Source organism: Microchirus variegatus, assembly GCF_963457635.1.
Source record: "Microchirus variegatus genome assembly, chromosome: 2".
In the NCBI taxonomy this organism is placed as follows: Eukaryota; Metazoa; Chordata; class Actinopteri; order Pleuronectiformes; family Soleidae; genus Microchirus; species Microchirus variegatus.
In genome coordinates this window covers 7,382,442-7,399,598 of record NC_139803.1, presented here as the reverse complement: position 1 = coordinate 7,399,598, position 17,157 = coordinate 7,382,442, and the positions used below count along the sequence as shown (strand labels likewise).

The 17,157-nt window shown below is 41.9% G+C and overlaps 1 protein-coding gene across 1 annotated transcript in view; it reads right to left on the bottom strand.

The window, feature by feature from the left end:
- rapgef6 (Rap guanine nucleotide exchange factor (GEF) 6) overlaps nt 1-17,157 on the bottom strand; it is a 90,424-nt gene that overhangs the window by 16,772 nt on the left and 56,495 nt on the right. The window contains exons 7-18 of the mRNA XM_083910740.1: nt 15,247-15,378; nt 12,422-12,602; nt 11,013-11,149; nt 8,965-9,123; nt 8,139-8,291; nt 6,973-7,137; nt 6,156-6,263; nt 5,846-6,049; nt 5,271-5,379; nt 4,949-5,192; nt 2,874-2,885; nt 1,054-1,211 (exon numbers count right to left, since the gene is read on the bottom strand). Of these exons, the coding sequence (XP_083766866.1) occupies nt 1,054-1,211; nt 2,874-2,885; nt 4,949-5,192; nt 5,271-5,379; nt 5,846-6,049; nt 6,156-6,263; nt 6,973-7,137; nt 8,139-8,291; nt 8,965-9,123; nt 11,013-11,149; nt 12,422-12,602; nt 15,247-15,378 (1,762 nt within the window). The remainder of the gene's footprint in view (nt 1-1,053; nt 1,212-2,873; nt 2,886-4,948; nt 5,193-5,270; nt 5,380-5,845; nt 6,050-6,155; nt 6,264-6,972; nt 7,138-8,138; nt 8,292-8,964; nt 9,124-11,012; nt 11,150-12,421; nt 12,603-15,246; nt 15,379-17,157) is intronic.

Genomic DNA, 17,157 nt, shown 5'->3' with positions numbered 1-17,157 from the left:
GAAAATGACTGAGGGGAAAAAAGGAAATAATGACCGAGAAGTTCTAAGATTTTGGCTTTTGCTGCAGTGAGCCGACTGTTTTCCACAAAAGACTTCAGTTCTCCCGACTGCAGTCGACATAAGACGCTCACGTAATCGCACTAAAAAGGTGAATATCATGACCTTAATAGAACATTAACGCAAACCAAGAGCGATTCATAGACAGAGGTGAACAGGCTGTTCTATCTTTGACTATTTAAAAGTAACTGGAGGACAGAATAATAAAGAATAACTTGGCTGATTAATTAGGCCCCGGTTGTTGTGTGTGTGTATGTTAATATAACACAGCCGCATGTGATGCATAGGTCCATAAACAAGGAAAGAAAGAAGAATAGCTGTGCAATTCTGTGTGTGTGTAGCTCTATGACAAATGGCTGGTGGAATAAATCAGGACCATATTCACTCTCTCACTCTCTCATTCACCTTTCCACTTTCTCTTTCCTTGTTGTCCTCTAACACAATCTTTCAACCCCAATTATTGCACACACACACACACACACACACACACACAGTCTACAATTTTCTGCAGCACCTCTGTGGCAAAAAGTAAAAGACCCCAGGGTCTGTGTGTTTTGTAAGAAACGTACAATTTTTTGCTTTAATTGAGTGCAACGATGTGTTTTTGCTGCATTTTTGAGGAGGGAGAGCGATCTCGCGAGTGCATACGAACACTATACTTCTCACATGGCTGATATATGTGATTACACTGTCCACACAGAGTACTGAGTAAACACTGAAGCACTTCACTCTGCAAGTTCCTGCTCCACCAGAGGAAAAAAAAAATCAAACAGCTTCAGAGGAGCTCAAGCCTGTATTCTCTATTATTGAGTGCATTTGCATTCATTCGCCTCAAATCTGCATTTGCTTTGTTTGAAAACTGCTCTATAAATACAATTTGACTGATGAGAGGACTGGATTTTCATGTTGTAAGACTCTGCAAAACCTATTTGACCCTAAGTCTGAAGTTGTTTTTTTTAGGACAAAAATAGATGGAAGGAGGATTTTTTTCCTCACCTGCCGGGTTGGAGAAGTCGAGGACGCTGGTGGCCGGCTGCAGCAGGTCGGGGCTGCTGGACGACAGGTTTCCAGGGATGGGCATGATGGCCACGCTGTGTCGACACTGCTTGGTGCCTACGATGCTGTCGTCTTGAGAGTGGCCCATGCCGCCGTCGCTAAAGAGGACAACGGGAGTGGATTAGATTTGATCCGTTCTCTAAAATTAACTTTTAAGATAGTATTTTTGCAGCAGTAGACATTTTTCAAAATAAGGGCCTGAGTGTAGATATTAAAATCACGACTCATAACCCCAAATCGAAAATGTCTACTCTTGCAGAACAGCAACAGCAGCACAATGTTATTATCAGTATATCACAATATTGGTCTTTTTTCATATGCAGCAGTGACACAGCTGAAACACAGTAGCATCCACCGGGGGCGGCTTCATGAATGGAACTGATAGGAAGCATTCGCAGAAAAGAGAGCAACACAAACTCACAGATTTACAGATACACACTCCACGACAACGACACAATACAACGACACAGATACTGAAAACCAGCGGATCACAGATGGAAAAGAAGCAATGAGTCACGTTTCCTCACTGGCTTTGTAGTTAGTATCCGTGTTGATTTTGTGACTAAAACTCTGTTTTAGCAGCGAAAATCCTATATCAGTGGCCTCAGAATCAGAACGACTGTGGCAACACGTGGTGGAAACTCTTTAGAGACCGACCTTCAGAGCGATACTGAATGGCCCTCCTTCAAATGATTAATGTGGCTGTCCGGAGATGAAAACCTTCGCTCTCTTACACAATAAATGTGGGAGCTCTAACAGGATTTCATCTAAAAAAAAAAATACTGGGGAGTTTTCACAGTATCTTCCATTGACTTTTAGAACTTTAATCGAACCAAAAACTCAAATATAAACATAATAAAACAGGAAAATGGTCTTAAATCCGGAATGCTATACATGAATGCTATACTTTAATGACCAAATCTTGGATGGGGATCTCTCAATCAAATATCAGGAAGCAGCAAAGGACGGATGAAACAGGTGACTGAAACGAATCCTTAGAAATTCAAATTTCCATGGGTTTGAAGTGTTTTTAGAAAGGGTTTTTACTAATGGAAGTATGACTATGCCACAAAATATATATCTATATTATTAGTCTCGTCACTTTAATGTAGAAATGTTACATATCATGTCTTTAAAATGTAATATATATGTATAAATGATGGGTATATTAAGTCACAGCCTGTGTAGTGCAGTGTCGGAGACAGAAAGCCCCTATCATTCAGCCCTAATTGCAGCCTCCGAGCCAGGTGCAGTAATTCAAGGCTTCAACCACTAACACAGCTGTCTGCTGCTGCTGCTGGAGCAAACTGTGTAATTGCTGTGATGGCAAAATGTAGGGAAAAATTGACAAAAATCCGATGCAGGCAAGTAAAAAATAGAGTAGGCAAAAGATCTGATGGATAATCTAATGTGCAGGGCGGATTTATAAAGATAATAAATGGTATCGTGAGGTTTGTAGTAACTTTTAAGCAATGGAAGTCCCAGCAAATGAAATAATCACAGCCAAAAAATAGTATAATAAAGATGATAACAGGATTTAATATTTGTAAATTAGAAATAAACTTCTCAGTCCCCGTCGTTTTCATGCAAACAGGTACTTTCTCCAACTTCCTGGAGAATAAATGTACAAATTTGGTCCTCTACTCGTGTTGCTGATAAGGGGTTAGTGGTTTACGTGTGTTGTGAACAGATGGATGTTAAATATACAGTAGCTGTTGTTTTGGCGGAAGGCGAGTTGGTCACACACAAACAGGTCTTACCCAAACAGGCCCCTGAAGCAGCAAAAGAGACAAACAGGAGAGAGAAGACATTGAAAAAGAAAGAAAAAAAGAAACCGGGCAAAGCTCGACTGAAGAAGATTCAGCGATCGACGCTGCTGCACACGTACGACGCACAACAAGAGAGCCTCTTTGTCTCTCTCGCACGTTTGCAAAACAACACCAACAAAAGAGCAACCTCTCTATTTTTATGTGCAAGACATGCAGGACTGAGGGGAATACAGCTGAACTCTCTTTGCTCGAAAACAATGTCAGGAACTTTTATTATAAATGTCAAATGGTCACTTTGAAAAGTCTGGTTTTTACCAGACAGCAAAAATTAAGAGTTGAGAAGATAGAACTTCTACTTTTTTTTCAACCTGTGTCAAATTAAGCTTTGAGTTTGGCAGCGATCGCTTGAGATCCTTCTTCTTCTTCACCCTTCTTTCTCCACCACCTCTTAAAGTGGACGCCTGACGTAGAAAAGGAACACACTTGCTGCGTTCAGCTTTACGTTACTGTCATCCCTTTGCATGATCCTCCCTGAAGTGTCTTAAAGTCTCTTCTCTTAATAACCGTGACAGACAAATCACTTCCTGAACGCCTTGAGCAGTGAATGCAATGTAATGTCATATAAAATGTACCTCACAAAGAATGAGGGGATAATGAAAATGGCATCACGTCGACTCACTAAATCACATGAAACCAAAGAGGCTAAGCTCTCGGTCTATTGCTTTGTAATCTGCACAAAGTAAATCACTTGGGGTGAGTCAATATGGGACGTGTTATAGTGGACGCACCCGGGCCCAGACTTGTTTATTGTCAGTGTGTCCTTGTCATATAAAATCTTAAGTCTAAAAGGGGAGCACAATGTCAGACAGGAATATAAGACGATGGGTGTGTGTGCCTAAGAAATTAAACAAGAAACTATTATTCGTCTAATTTCACTGGCCAGATTTCTACAGCACTTCCTCCCCTCTCAATTTCCTTCTACAGACAAGGCTGAATCCCAATTGACCAAAATCGCCCGTCTCATCTGCGCTCCCTTTAATCAGCAGCATCAGTTCCTTTGAATCAAAGAGTGGATTTAATGGCGGCCAACGAGCAAAGCAATGAAAGCCTCTTTGTTTGGTGGCGAGAGCCTTTTGGAAGCCGCGCACACAGTCGGATCAATGGCTCTGTGATAGCGGCAGCGGCGTTACATCACACTGCATTATGAGACACAACACAATCACTTCCCATGCAAACGCTGAGGCACTGTGGACGTAATGTGCAGCGCTGAAAGCTGATGGAGTGGAGATTGTCGGGGAGAGTGTGGAGACATGGATATACATGCAGGGAAGTGGGGGTGTGTGTGTGTGTGTGTGTGTGTGCTCAGTAATTGACAAGGTGAGAACAGCATCTTCTCTTTTCAGCGCCGACACAGTATGGAGTTTAATGAGGCCTGGAGAGGCACGGAATGATGAAATGAAATCAGTATCAGCATGTAACGGGCGGAATATTAAAGTGCTTTCACTTGCTACAGATGCCGCAAGTTATGGATGAGGATGATGATGATGATGATGATGATGATGATGATAAATCCTTCTAAATTTTTTGTGATTTGACTGAATCTTAACGGGATAAAATCAGCTAAATAATTTGAAAAGTGCGAAATAAATGAAAGACTGCATCACACAGACAGCCAGTAGTGAGAAATTCAAAAGGAAATGTGATATTTTTTCATTACGCTCCTGCAACCACATTGAAATACGGTTTAAATATTCATAGTTGCATTCGGGATGCGCTTATTTTAGAATAAGCAATTTTGTTTCTTTGGGATGCTGGAAGTGTAGATTTCACATAGACAGACGGTCCCTGCCTGCAAATGGTCATACTTTACTGCAGCAGAGACAGAAACAGAGATATCCAGATTCAAACATAAAGCCGACTTCTACTCACTATTTAATGTCTGGTTTAAGCCATTTCTACACTTGTATTCCCTGCACCACCTTTCTGTCACTCACTCCACAGAGGAAGTTGCCACTCCCTCATAATAACACAGACACACTGCAGTGTTTTTGCACAAATCCTCTTACCTAAAGGGTTTTGGAGGCAGAATACTGAAGCGCGTCTTCTCCAGCATCTTCCTGATCTTGTTGCGTCCTCCTGACACCGTGTTGGCCTTCATCTTCCTGGTGCTCTTGTGGTCTGTGGAGAACTCCATGTCTCCGGGAAGGTCCGGGATGGAGAACCGGTTGCCCTTTTTCTCCTGGATCTTGGGAATGTGCGGGCCGCCATTCTTCTTCTCGTGTACGATCCTGCTGAGGAGCTCTTTGAAGACTGGAGAGAGAAAAAAAAGGGAGGTGGATTAGCCACAGTACATAATATATGACAAGCACAAATAATGAGTTCACTCACCAAAGATGTTGGTTTTAACTGTGAGAGAGAGATGCGTGTTGGTTCTCAGGATGTCGACAGCTTTGGAGATGGAAATGTTTTCAAAGTTCTGACCATTGATCTCCATGATCTGAAACAACAAATATGCAACGATAAACTCTCAGATTATCCCCAACTTAAGTCTGCTTTCTCTACTCTTTAAATAACACAACAAAGTCATAACTGGACTATAATCCCTCCATTCTGAGGTGTCACCAGTCAATCAATCAAGGCCAGCATAAGACAATATACATTTAAAAACACAGAAACAGAAACAAATTATGTTACAACGACTGGTTGATATGGTGATAGAGTGTTTTTTTTATTTTCTTTCCAGTATCAACGAGGCCTTTTTTTTTTTAAAGAACCTCCCCTTTCTGTATCTGGTTCCTTTTTCCATTTCCCAAATACTGTCTGTCTTGCTGTTGCAATTTTATATTTTTTTTAATCAACAACAACCTAGATTTTGGTGACAGGTGTCACTGTTGTGTGGTTTGGGTTATAAAAGACAAACAAACAAATCAAATGATAATGTACCACAAATTCCATTATCTCACCTGATCTCCCCGTTTGAGTCCGGCCTCCGCAGCTTTGCTCCCTTCCTCCACCGACTCCACAAAGACGCCGAATCCTCTCTCGCTGCCGCCCTGGACGCTGAAGAAGAGCGCCGACTCCCTGGACGCCTTCTGCAGCGTGATCTGTCGCCACTTGGCCTTGGCGGCGCACGCGATGTTCAGCAGCCGGAGATGGCCCTTCATTTTCTGAAGAGTGAGGGGAAAACGATTGTGTGTTTAAATCAGCGTCAATGACCTCATGTGATGTATGCGTGAAGCTGATGGGGGAAAAGACTTTGACGTTTGAACTCACTGTTGTTTCTAGCTTCTTCTCAAACTCCTCCAAAAAGCGCGTCATGGCCGTGTCGCCCTCAAAGTCATTGAAGTGGTTGTTGACCCACAGCAGCACTATTCTCGTTACCTGTTAGACGCAATCAGAAGACAAACAGTATGTTCATGTGAAATGTATTTTTAATCTCCATTTCTTCAAAGATCTTGTCTGGAGTATGACCTGGAAAGTTAAATAATGACTCAGAGGAAGCACAGAGGAAAAGAAAAGAGCCACAGTAGCAACCCTTCCCTTTTATATTCTGTTGTGAGTTTTATATCTGGTTTCTATTTTGTGCTATTTGTGCTGCTATCTTGACCAGGACTCCCTAAAAGAAGAGATCTTGGACCTTTCTGGCTAAATAAAGGATAAATAAATAAAAAAAAGTTCAGTGCAGCAACACAGAGAGTCAATCAATGTCCTCTTTCGACTCTCTCTCGTTGCTTCTTTTTCTCCCTTCCTCTCGTTCCATGTTTGGTCACTTCCTCGCTGCTCGTTTCTGTGCAGGATTAGACGGCGTTTAATAGAGCTGAATATTATGAGCCTGAATGACAGTCACACACACTGTAAAGATTATAAATCTTTAGATTAAAGCCGTTATGGACAATGGGAGTGTCCGGCGTGGAGTTTAAAGGACAGCTGAGTCGGCTGAACTTGCATCGATCTGCATGTGACCTTCTCAACACATGGATTTCCATTAATATGCATGAACACGGGACATCAGCAGTGTTTGTGAGGCGCATATGGACTCTTTATAAGTTTAAACCTGAACTTGGTCACACACACACTGACACACACTGACCGTGTCCCGAAGCGTGTCCACCTGGAACCACTCCAGCAGCTTCTTGCCGACCTCCATGGGATTGGACACGAAGGTCCTGTAGGTGAGCAGGAAGTCCTCGATGTACGTGGGGTCGACCACGGACGGCTCCTCCACCAGGTGCATGATCAGACGCTCCGGGGTTCCCTAGGGTGAAAAAACACACACACGCTTAAGGATACAAAGACATGGAACATGGAAGAGACGACACAAGGGCAAACATAATCTTATACGTGCACACACACACACACACACACACACTCTGACTTGTATTACATTATGTCAACATTAATCAGAGAAGTGACAAGGATATAAAATATAGAATAAAGATGTGGTTATTGATCTGATGCATCAATAAAAGACACACACACACTTTTCACAATCTTTAGTTGCAGTGAATCACTTCTTTAACTCTTGAACGAATAGCAAATATACAGTTCTGTTTTCAGCTTGGGGGAAAACGACTCGTTCAAGGAACAGAAACTACAAAGACATCCACTTTTGGTGAGACACATGCACAAAAAGAACAAAGCTAAAAACAGAAGCGGAAATGTTAACACTTGTGCCGAATTGACTCATCTCCACTGGATGTTTGGAGCAAGCAGCCTTCCTTGGTCGTGGGCAGCCAAAAGAATCATTCAGGCCCATTATCTAATCAATACCTGGCTGCCTCAGGAGGCTCGGGAGGAGGAGGAATCAAAGGGCCTTGGAGCGCGTACGCTGCACTGTAGTGTACGAGTGAACGCTCGGGCAAACACTGATGGTGTGCCGCGCAACTATCGCAAAAGTACAGAGAGGAGCTGTGCTGATTGATTTTTAGAAGGCTATGTATGTGAAAGCTTAGTCAATTCATCGTGAGGTAGGACTCAAATCAATACAGGACATTTTAATGTACAGTGTGCACAGTAATGGAATAAAACTTCAACTTAACCTTGGATATTAACCCCTTTCCTTAAGTCCTTTCACATCTAATCTGTGTTATTATGTTCTTGAACAAAGGTTGAGCTCTGGGTTAAACACTTGTCGATCTCCTCTTTACACCATTGACACTTCACAAGTGCTAAATACAGTCTTGAGCACCAATCGACCTCAAGTTCCCTTAAAATCCGACACACACACACACACACACATTATAAAAACCCACTGACCTTGATGACGATGTGTCCCTTCCTGGTGCCGCTGCGGTCGAGCTCGCGGTGCTCCTTCACCATCACGATCTCGCCCTCCTCCTCCACCTTGTGCATGTTCTTCTCCACGTGGTTGAGAATGCGCCAGTAGTCCTCCTGGGCGATGCAGACGAACTGGTCGAGGACGACATGGGGACAGCGGGTGAACTTGTAGTAGAGCAGGACGCTGCTCGGCACCACAGTCGGGTACTCGAGCAGCAGCACGGAGGAAACATGACGGCGGACAGCGAGAGGCATGGGACGGAGTGATGGATGAAGAAAAGCGGCGTCCAACAACACTATTTCTCAAACTAATACGGTTCAAAGTACCTATGTTGGTCCAAAATGCTGTCAACTCGCCATTTTGTAGAAGCATCCTTTAACGCGGTTTGGCACTGGAGCGAAAACTAACTTCCTTATCTATCACACAGAAGAGAAAGCGCCAAGACATGACTTTTCATGTACTGTCACTAGCTGCACTGTCCTCGACTAAAGCATCAGTTTCTGCATTTTTGCTTAAGTGAGGCTGACCTCCACAACTTCCTGTGGTATCTAAAGACAGGAACTGGGCAGTGTGAAGAGAGAGAGAGACGGCGTCTCGAGAACACGCTCAGCTCATTTTATATAATAGAATCTTCACTCTATATTAAGACCTGCTTCCTGTGACAATAGTGTAGTGTAGTAAACACGAGCTAAGAGTACGTTTTTAAGTCTTCTCTTAAAAGATGAACTGCAATCCAAGGCAAAACTGGACAGAAAACACACAAACTTTAACAGTTATTGATGTTTTGTATTGATGTTCTTTTACCTGACAGTCATCCCCCTTGGTGCGAACCTCTCCGTGCATGTACTGCTTCTCCAGCGACGGCGAGATCCCAAAGCTGTTGCCCATGCACAGCATCTCCATTCTCCCCTCTGCATGGCTGATCTCCACGGCCCCGTTCAGAATAACATACCAGAGGTCCAGCTGCAGGTATCACAGTATATTAGCAATATTAATGCAAATGACTCTATATATCTCCAATGGAGACACACAACATAAAACATTTGACTGTAAATATGTGAGTAATTACAGTAATTTTAATGTTTATCATCTCAAATGTGTCTTTGGAAACAGCAGAAATATACAGCTGCTCAAGAATGACAAATATATTTGTCCTGACTGACATTTAGCATATTGTGAGTATAATGCGTGTCATGTGAGGTGCGACCGTGGCGCTGAAGAGCTTATTGTTGTCTCTGGGAGAAGCATAATAATAAGCCATTCATCCCGTGTGTGTGTGTGTGTGTGTGGACAGTGGGAGGATGAATGAATGAGCGCTCTTGGCCCACACGTCCTTCCCTCATTTAAATATAATGTAGATTTCCCTCCTCATTGTCCCTCTCTCCTGTCTCTAATTTTCTAATTTCCTGTCAGCCCACATGAGGAAAATAAATGGTTTTTAGATTTAGAATTGTTTATTTTTCACAGTTAGGAGGCTCCATCTTGTTTATGCTAATATGTAAAGGAAGGGTAAGGTAACCGTTCATCTATATTTTTAACACAAAAGTCAATATTCTTGAATTGTAAGACTCTTTATTGTAATAAAGCTATGAATGTGTAATGAAAATGTAACGGATGCTTATTATTTGTCAAATCTTCAACTTTGACGGATCCCTTGTTCCCTCTTTTTCCCTCGTTCTTTGTCCTCTAAAGCACTTTAACTCTCTCAACTTTTCTAAGTGGCGTTCCCTCCCTCTTTCACTCACTCACTCACTCTGAACAGATGCGAGAGAAGCCAAGGACTTCTTTTTGACCTTACAGCAGACGTCCACAGAGGAAAGGTGGAAATGAAGTGGACCTGTCCGTCAAATGATGACGCCGCAGACAGTGTTGAGGCACATATACAGTGTGTGTGTCTGTGGTAGGCTTCAAGTCTTTGTGAGGACATCTTAAAATACTTAAAAAGGCCATTTTGAGGGTGAATAATTGGTTTTAGGGAAGGGTTGGGTTAACTATGGAATGCATTATGTCCTTAGTGAGTGCCCTCACTATGAATCTCGTACATTTTCCGGTATAAATGCTTATTATTTTCAGGACCAGCTGTCCTATAAGGGATTACAGTAAAGCCCTGTCCTAATGCCTTAAGATGTTAATTGTCATAGGTTAAGATTCGAGTTTGGCATTAACCGATTTGGGTTAGGGTGAGGGATAATGCTTTAGTTAGGCAATGCAGTGTCCTAAAAATCAAATCTGTGTGTGTGTGTGTGGGTTTATCTCACTGATGGGAATTCTCATCCGTCTGGCTGCTCGCTGCCATTTATCACCCCGTCAGTTCCAATGCTCACGCTGTGTGCAACCAAACAGCCATGACAGCAGAGGCAGCCGCTTTCCCAGGCATGTAACTTCATTAATTAACTGTCGTGGCCTTAAGTGACTGGCAGGAGCGTTCACTCTTCACTGACTCTTCACTGACTTTGCATATATACACACAAACACACACAGATGTCTGTCTGCGAGTGTACAGATTGCCGTGTATGGTTCAACGTACCTGTATGCAGTTTGACTAATTCATACATATGGAAAATTTGCCAATACCAGCTGATAATGACCCCACTGCATGTCTGTGTGTGTGTGTTATTCAGAAGGTTACTTCACTGTTTTCCAGATAAGGGAAAGACCTATCGAAGAATTGTAAACTAATTATGTTAATGATCAAATTAGAATCATGTTTCTGAATGAATAAATAATACAATTAAAATGATAAGTCAATCTTCTCCTCTGTGGCGTCGCCTTAATTTGGCAGATAGAATAAAAACAAAACCTTATTTTTCAAACCCTACTCTTGTAAAAAAAGATTTATATTAACTGTGTACCTCTTGTTTGTCGTGCAGTATGACCGTGCCGGCCTGCTCCACCACCTCGAACACCATGACGCTGCACAGGTCTCTCCGCACCGACATGGTCATGTTGGCAAAGGCGGGCAGCTGGTGCATGAACTCCAGTAGTTGCTCTGTTTGGCACAAAAAGAAGAGAGAGAAGAGAAAGATTATATCACGTAAATGTAAAAGAAGGGGGAAAAAAGGAACACTAAACAGGAGAAACAGAGGGAAAACAATGCAGATTAAATCCTCTAAACCAGTTTCTACACTGACAAATAGCAGCCGCCACGAGACAAAGCCATGGACTTAAATTGCCCTTGTGAAAGCAAGTGTTGCAACATAAATCACTGGATTATCTGCTAATTCAAATGCAAAGAATAAAAATAAAGCCATGTATCATCTCATATGATATCATATAAAATATACACATATTATTTATCCACTATATATTTATATATATATCCCTGCTAACCTTTGACCTTTGTCATCAAAGCAAACACTATTATGACATGAGGGATGCTATAAACTCTAAAATGGACAGGAAATACGTCTTATATTTGTTTTTAATGTGGTCACCTAAGGACAATAACAGTTCAGTATAGATAAGAACATGTAAATATATATATTATGCTTCCTCCACACTGATCTGCAGCACCAAACTGCACACTATTTTTGTCTCTTTTATTCTTTCCTTGCCTCTTGGATTTAAAAAATGCTGTATGCAGAATGCAATTAAAATGTGTTTTAGTGGAATCTATCTTTGTATTTATTTATTTTGTACACATGCAGTAATGGGATCTACCAATGTATTAATGATGAAGTGGTGTTCAATTCTAAAGTCAATTTTCAACCTCAGCTAAAGCAGCTAAAGTCTCCCAGGGTTGAGGGAATGAGGCTAATATATTATGTGTGACTCAACATCAATTTGTCATCAGCAGTAAAACCAATGTGTGATAATTTGCTGTTGTACTCATTTGTACATTATTGCAGGCCTGAAGGACGACAGTCATCAAGAAAATAATATAAAACGTACAAAAGATTCTACATGAGTTAATTATTCTGGTGTCTCTGACTGTTATCATGTGAATGAGAGGTGACTGAAGAAGGCCAGTGACCCAGCATGACGACACCAGGCCTTTACACCGTCTCTCAGTTCTCTGATGTGGTCACCTTCGCCTCCTGGACCCCACTGAGTCCTGCTAATGAGGGCAGTGAAAGGGCATTTGTGTATCTATTCTGTGTATGAATGAATGAACGAATGAATGATAGATGGTATCTCATTAACATGGAAACCAAAAATAGAAACCGTGGAGTGCTTTTAAATCTGTTTTAAACTGAAAATATTAACCTTTTCAAGCAAATAACCAAGTTTGACATTTAACAGAACGGCACAGCAGACTGACCAATGTCGTCATCGTTGCGGTCCGCCGGGTCTTTTTCCAGACACTCTCGCACTAGATCTCGGCCCAGGAGAGTGTCCGAAGCTCTCTCCAGGTCCTCGTCTTCCTCCTCCTCTTCCTCGCTGTCCACAGCGGCCTCTGGGAGTCCGGAGAGGTCCACGTCTCCCAGCTCGCTCTCTGTGGCCTAGAGCGATGAGAAAAATATGTTTTCTTGTTAGTAACAGAAACGGAAAGAACCCATTTTTGCCTTTTTATTCATCAAAAACGGTGGATCTCGTCTGATCAGATAAATATACGCCTGATTTCTACCTCTGTCAGTTTACCTTAATGTATTCATTTTATTTTATTTGCTTTTGTGAGACAGAAACACAGAGAAATTGGTCTCACTCTGACAAAATATGTGCAATAAAGTTGTATATTGCAATAGATCTTCATTGCCTAGTTTCACAAGGACAAACTGGGACAGATTTGCTGCAGAACGTCAGTGTACATGTAGGTAAACTGAGATTTAATCTGGCATAAATTCAACATAATCAGGCAGGCACCAAAATGAACCTACATGTTGGTCAGAGCAGAGCAAATCATGGGGGTTTGTGTCCACTTAGTTAGGGTTTAAATTAAGGAAAAGTGAATTCTCCAGCCTAAACACAGTAAAGATGAACTCCCTGATGCACAAACACAATCGAGCTCTCAGGTTCTGTGGAGATTTGGTACCTGGCCAAGCGGTTTTATGGTGTCCTCTGAGGCAAAAGGGATTAAACGAACTGTCCGTTCCAAGTTCACGTAAAGGTTCAATCTTGTTTTCATAAATTAGGTTGTCGGGGAAAAAAGCTTTTTTAGAGGCATTTTAAACACACCAGCTGCTCGGCTACATCCTCTTCTACATAACTTATATTTCATTTGGCTTGAGATGAGAACAGATGGGGCCAAGAGAACTTAAAAATAACTTCCTGTCCAAAACAATCTGATTTTATTCCATTTCTCGTATGCTGTTTTTTCTCGTCACACAAATGTTGGAAGACAGACGTGATAAAATTGCACAAAATATACTTTTTTTTTTTTTTTTTTACTGTTTTTCTCCTCTGATGGATCACATATTTACTGAGCCAACAGGGAAACAAACAAGGCAGAGGCCAAAAGTGCAAAAGGAACTTTTTATAGCTGCCGAATACGAGAGCGAGAGAAAACATGATATTGTCAAACAGAAGCTGCTATAGAGGCTGATAAATCCGTGCAGAAAAGTGGCCTTCAGTTTAAGATTTGATAGAAAAATTGAGGGCATTGAGGGAGCGGGACAGCGGCGCAGTCCTGGGGCAGCAATAACACATCACTGTAGTCTCACTGAAGTAATCTTTCAAACACAGTTTATTCTGAAACTGCTGGACGTGTCCTTTCAGCGCAAGAGGACACTTCTTCAAGAGCAGGGAAAAAAAGAACACAGGAATATCCAAAGGTTGAGGATATATAAGAAACACAGAGATGTGTGGGAGGCATAAAAGCATTTTAAAAGAGGAGAAGATGGCTGACAGGAGAGGGCAGTAAAGGAGGGAAGTGTCATAAAAGAACAAATGTAAAAAAAAGTGAGATAATGGAGAGACAGAAGCATGAGGGTTTATAAGCCAGGTCAGTGACAAGCTGACGGGATAAATATCTGATCTGAGGATGAAACGATCGGGTCTCTGTGATCCAGACAGACCTGACTGACATCTATCTACCTGTAATCACTCACAGGCTGGAGGGAGAAAGAGGGTTAAAATCCATGATTTATGACTCCACATTGTGTGACATGATTAAAAGACAGGCTCGTGCACTATTTTCGAGACTTTGACTGCAAAAGTGGGAGGAGGTCGTGGACATGTGAGACAAATCGCTGCATCATGTGATGCATCTGTGCTCTGCAGAAGAGGAAAATTACACCTGGAATGTGATGTGTGGAGACAACAGGGGGGAAATATGTGATGTTTCTTAAATATGACACATAGAGGAGGAAAGAAGACTAGGGAATTGTGTAATTATCTTTATATTCAATTCCCAAAATGAGTAGAATAGTGATAATATTAATTATGAGAGGTGTATAACAGCGCTCTGTGTAAGAAGAGAGAGCAGCAGTGCTGATGGGATGAGTGTGATGAGATGACAAGCCTCCGTCATGGTCCTCTTTATGGATTATTGATTCGCAGCCATTTAAATTATTCTATACCGTCAGCACAGTGGCATTAGCTGCGACTGAAGGCCCTGAAATATCACAACGAAGGTGAACGTGTTACAAGAAGAGAGAGCCGGTGAACTCATTCCTCCGGGAGGCCTCACAACAACGCTGACTCAAGGACATAACCTTCAACGTTCCGCACAATTTAGGAAGCCTGGACATCTGGTAATTCACTGTTTTGTGGGCATTCTTTTCCAGGTATTTACTTAATTTTTACTTAAAAGTCCTTGTCTTTTGATATTCCTTCCTTAATCAAATGATGATTATTTCCTTGAAAAATGCACCCCAACAAACTCCGCTGCACTGACGATGTCACAGCTCCTTTTACCTGAAGCACAGGTACAAGGTTGCGCTAATTCCCTGCCATGTGACCTTTCGTCTGCAGCAGGATGTGCCCAGGGAGACGAGATCAACAGGACGTGACAAACGGATGCACAATAATTAGCTCGACGCTACAGAGAGGGGCGGTGTTGGTGGTGGGCTGACAGATGTGTGACAGGTCGACAGAATTGGAGCAAGTCATTCAGGAGGAGAATCCATCAGGGCGGCATCAGAGCTACATTTCTTAGTCAAGAGTGTGGTGGTGGTTGATGGGATACAGTCGACTGGCAGCACCTACCTGATAAATATCCGACAGGCTGCTGCTCCCCGAGTCGCTGGCGATGCTGCAGCCCGACTGGCTGGGAGGCATGTGCATCACCTGCTGGTGGGCGTGGTCTGTCAGGTGCATCTTGTTGAGGTCTGCGGGCAGCTGCTCAGACAGAAGAGACAAGAAGAGACAGAAGAGTTGAAGAGGATGTTTACACAGACTTTATATGGTCAGAGTTTCATCAGCCTGAAAGCCAACGCTGGTTTGGCACCGTTTCAAACTCTCAAATAATTTACATGAAGCGTACGGAGATGAAGACATCTGTAAATCATGTTCCAGGGCTGCATTTTATAGATATGATTAACGATGGACTGTGAAGGGTAGGTGGGTGCCAGGCTGCCTTTATAGTGTTACTGTACCATGACCAAACAGTGAAACTGTAAATCCCTGTTCGCTGCGGTCCTGTTATTGACCTTTCCTGTTCATACAAGACAGCTTACATTGTAAGCAACGACATATAAACACACACACACCGCAGTGCATGACAAATAAAAACAATCAAACTCAATTAGAGGCCACAGACACACACACACACACACACACACACACACACACACACACACACACACACACACACACACAATTCCGTACACAAATCAGTCGTTAGCATTTAGGAATGGGTTTCTTGAGCGAAGTGAGACACTTTGCACTTAAAACTGATATAAATAAATATTAAAAAATACAAAAAGTGAAACAATCACTCTGAATAAACCACCACAGACTAGGTATGAGACACAATTAGACACAATGGTCCATTTAAAACAAGTATATAGGTCATTCCAACACTATTCAACACAGTTTGTTGTGTTTCTGTGTGAATAAAAAGAGGGAGTGGAGACGGTGAGTGATTGCTAACTTTCTCACGGGTAAACACGTATTGATTTTGGTGTGTGTTTGATGTCGGTGATGATGAAGCTCTCACTTTGCATCCATTTAACACGTTCACCCGGCGTCCACACAGGGACTTCGACGAATGTTTGAAAGGAATTTATTTTTGCACGGTTTAAACTCTAGTCCGGAACCTCTACTGCCCCCTGTGGACCTCAGAGTCCTCATTTGACCTGGATTCTCTCCCCTCAGGTCACACATAGACAGGGAAATTGAGCTGTGTCAAAGACAATATAGTTTTATATACTGCAGCGTTACTTTGTCCTGACTGCATCCAGGAAACTTGGACCAAGACGGATTGGCACATGGAGACATGTCGTTAGGTAGGCGGTTGTTTTGGGGGAAGACTATTGGCAGAGCACATACAGTATATTCACTATCCAATGATGGTATTAAAATATGACTGGCAAATCCTATTGAACATCCAGGTTTATTATAAGCCGTAGAATCCACTTCTGAAACTGTATTTGGGTGCTTCTTCTTGTTTTCAGCCATAGTGTTTTGATCATCGATTAATCAGTTTAAGAGGATTTTTTTAACAATTAATTCCAGCTTTCAGGTTCTCAATGTGAATGCAGGAATAAGGAGAATTTTAATGATTTTTTGAAATTCAGGAAATGATCCATTTGCCCTGATGCACTTTGACAGTGAGCTGACTTTAGTCGTCATAAACAAAAAGTATCTCGGAATGACTTGAAATCGCCCTGACCAAGGATGCGTAATATTGTAACCCTCTTAAGGAATAATTTTAATGAATTTTTGAAATTCAGGAAATGATCCATTCTGGTTTCTTTGCTCATTTTAACAAAAAAAAATCACTAAAACTGGAGAAATTTTGCTGTGTGGACAAAAGACATTTCAGAACATCATGATTTCCAGGTTTGGTAAACACCGATCATAATTTTTCAACATTTTCACCACATTTTATGAAAAAGTAATCGTCAGTTGCAGGCCTACTTAAAGTACTTTGTACATCAATGCTTGGATAAGTAC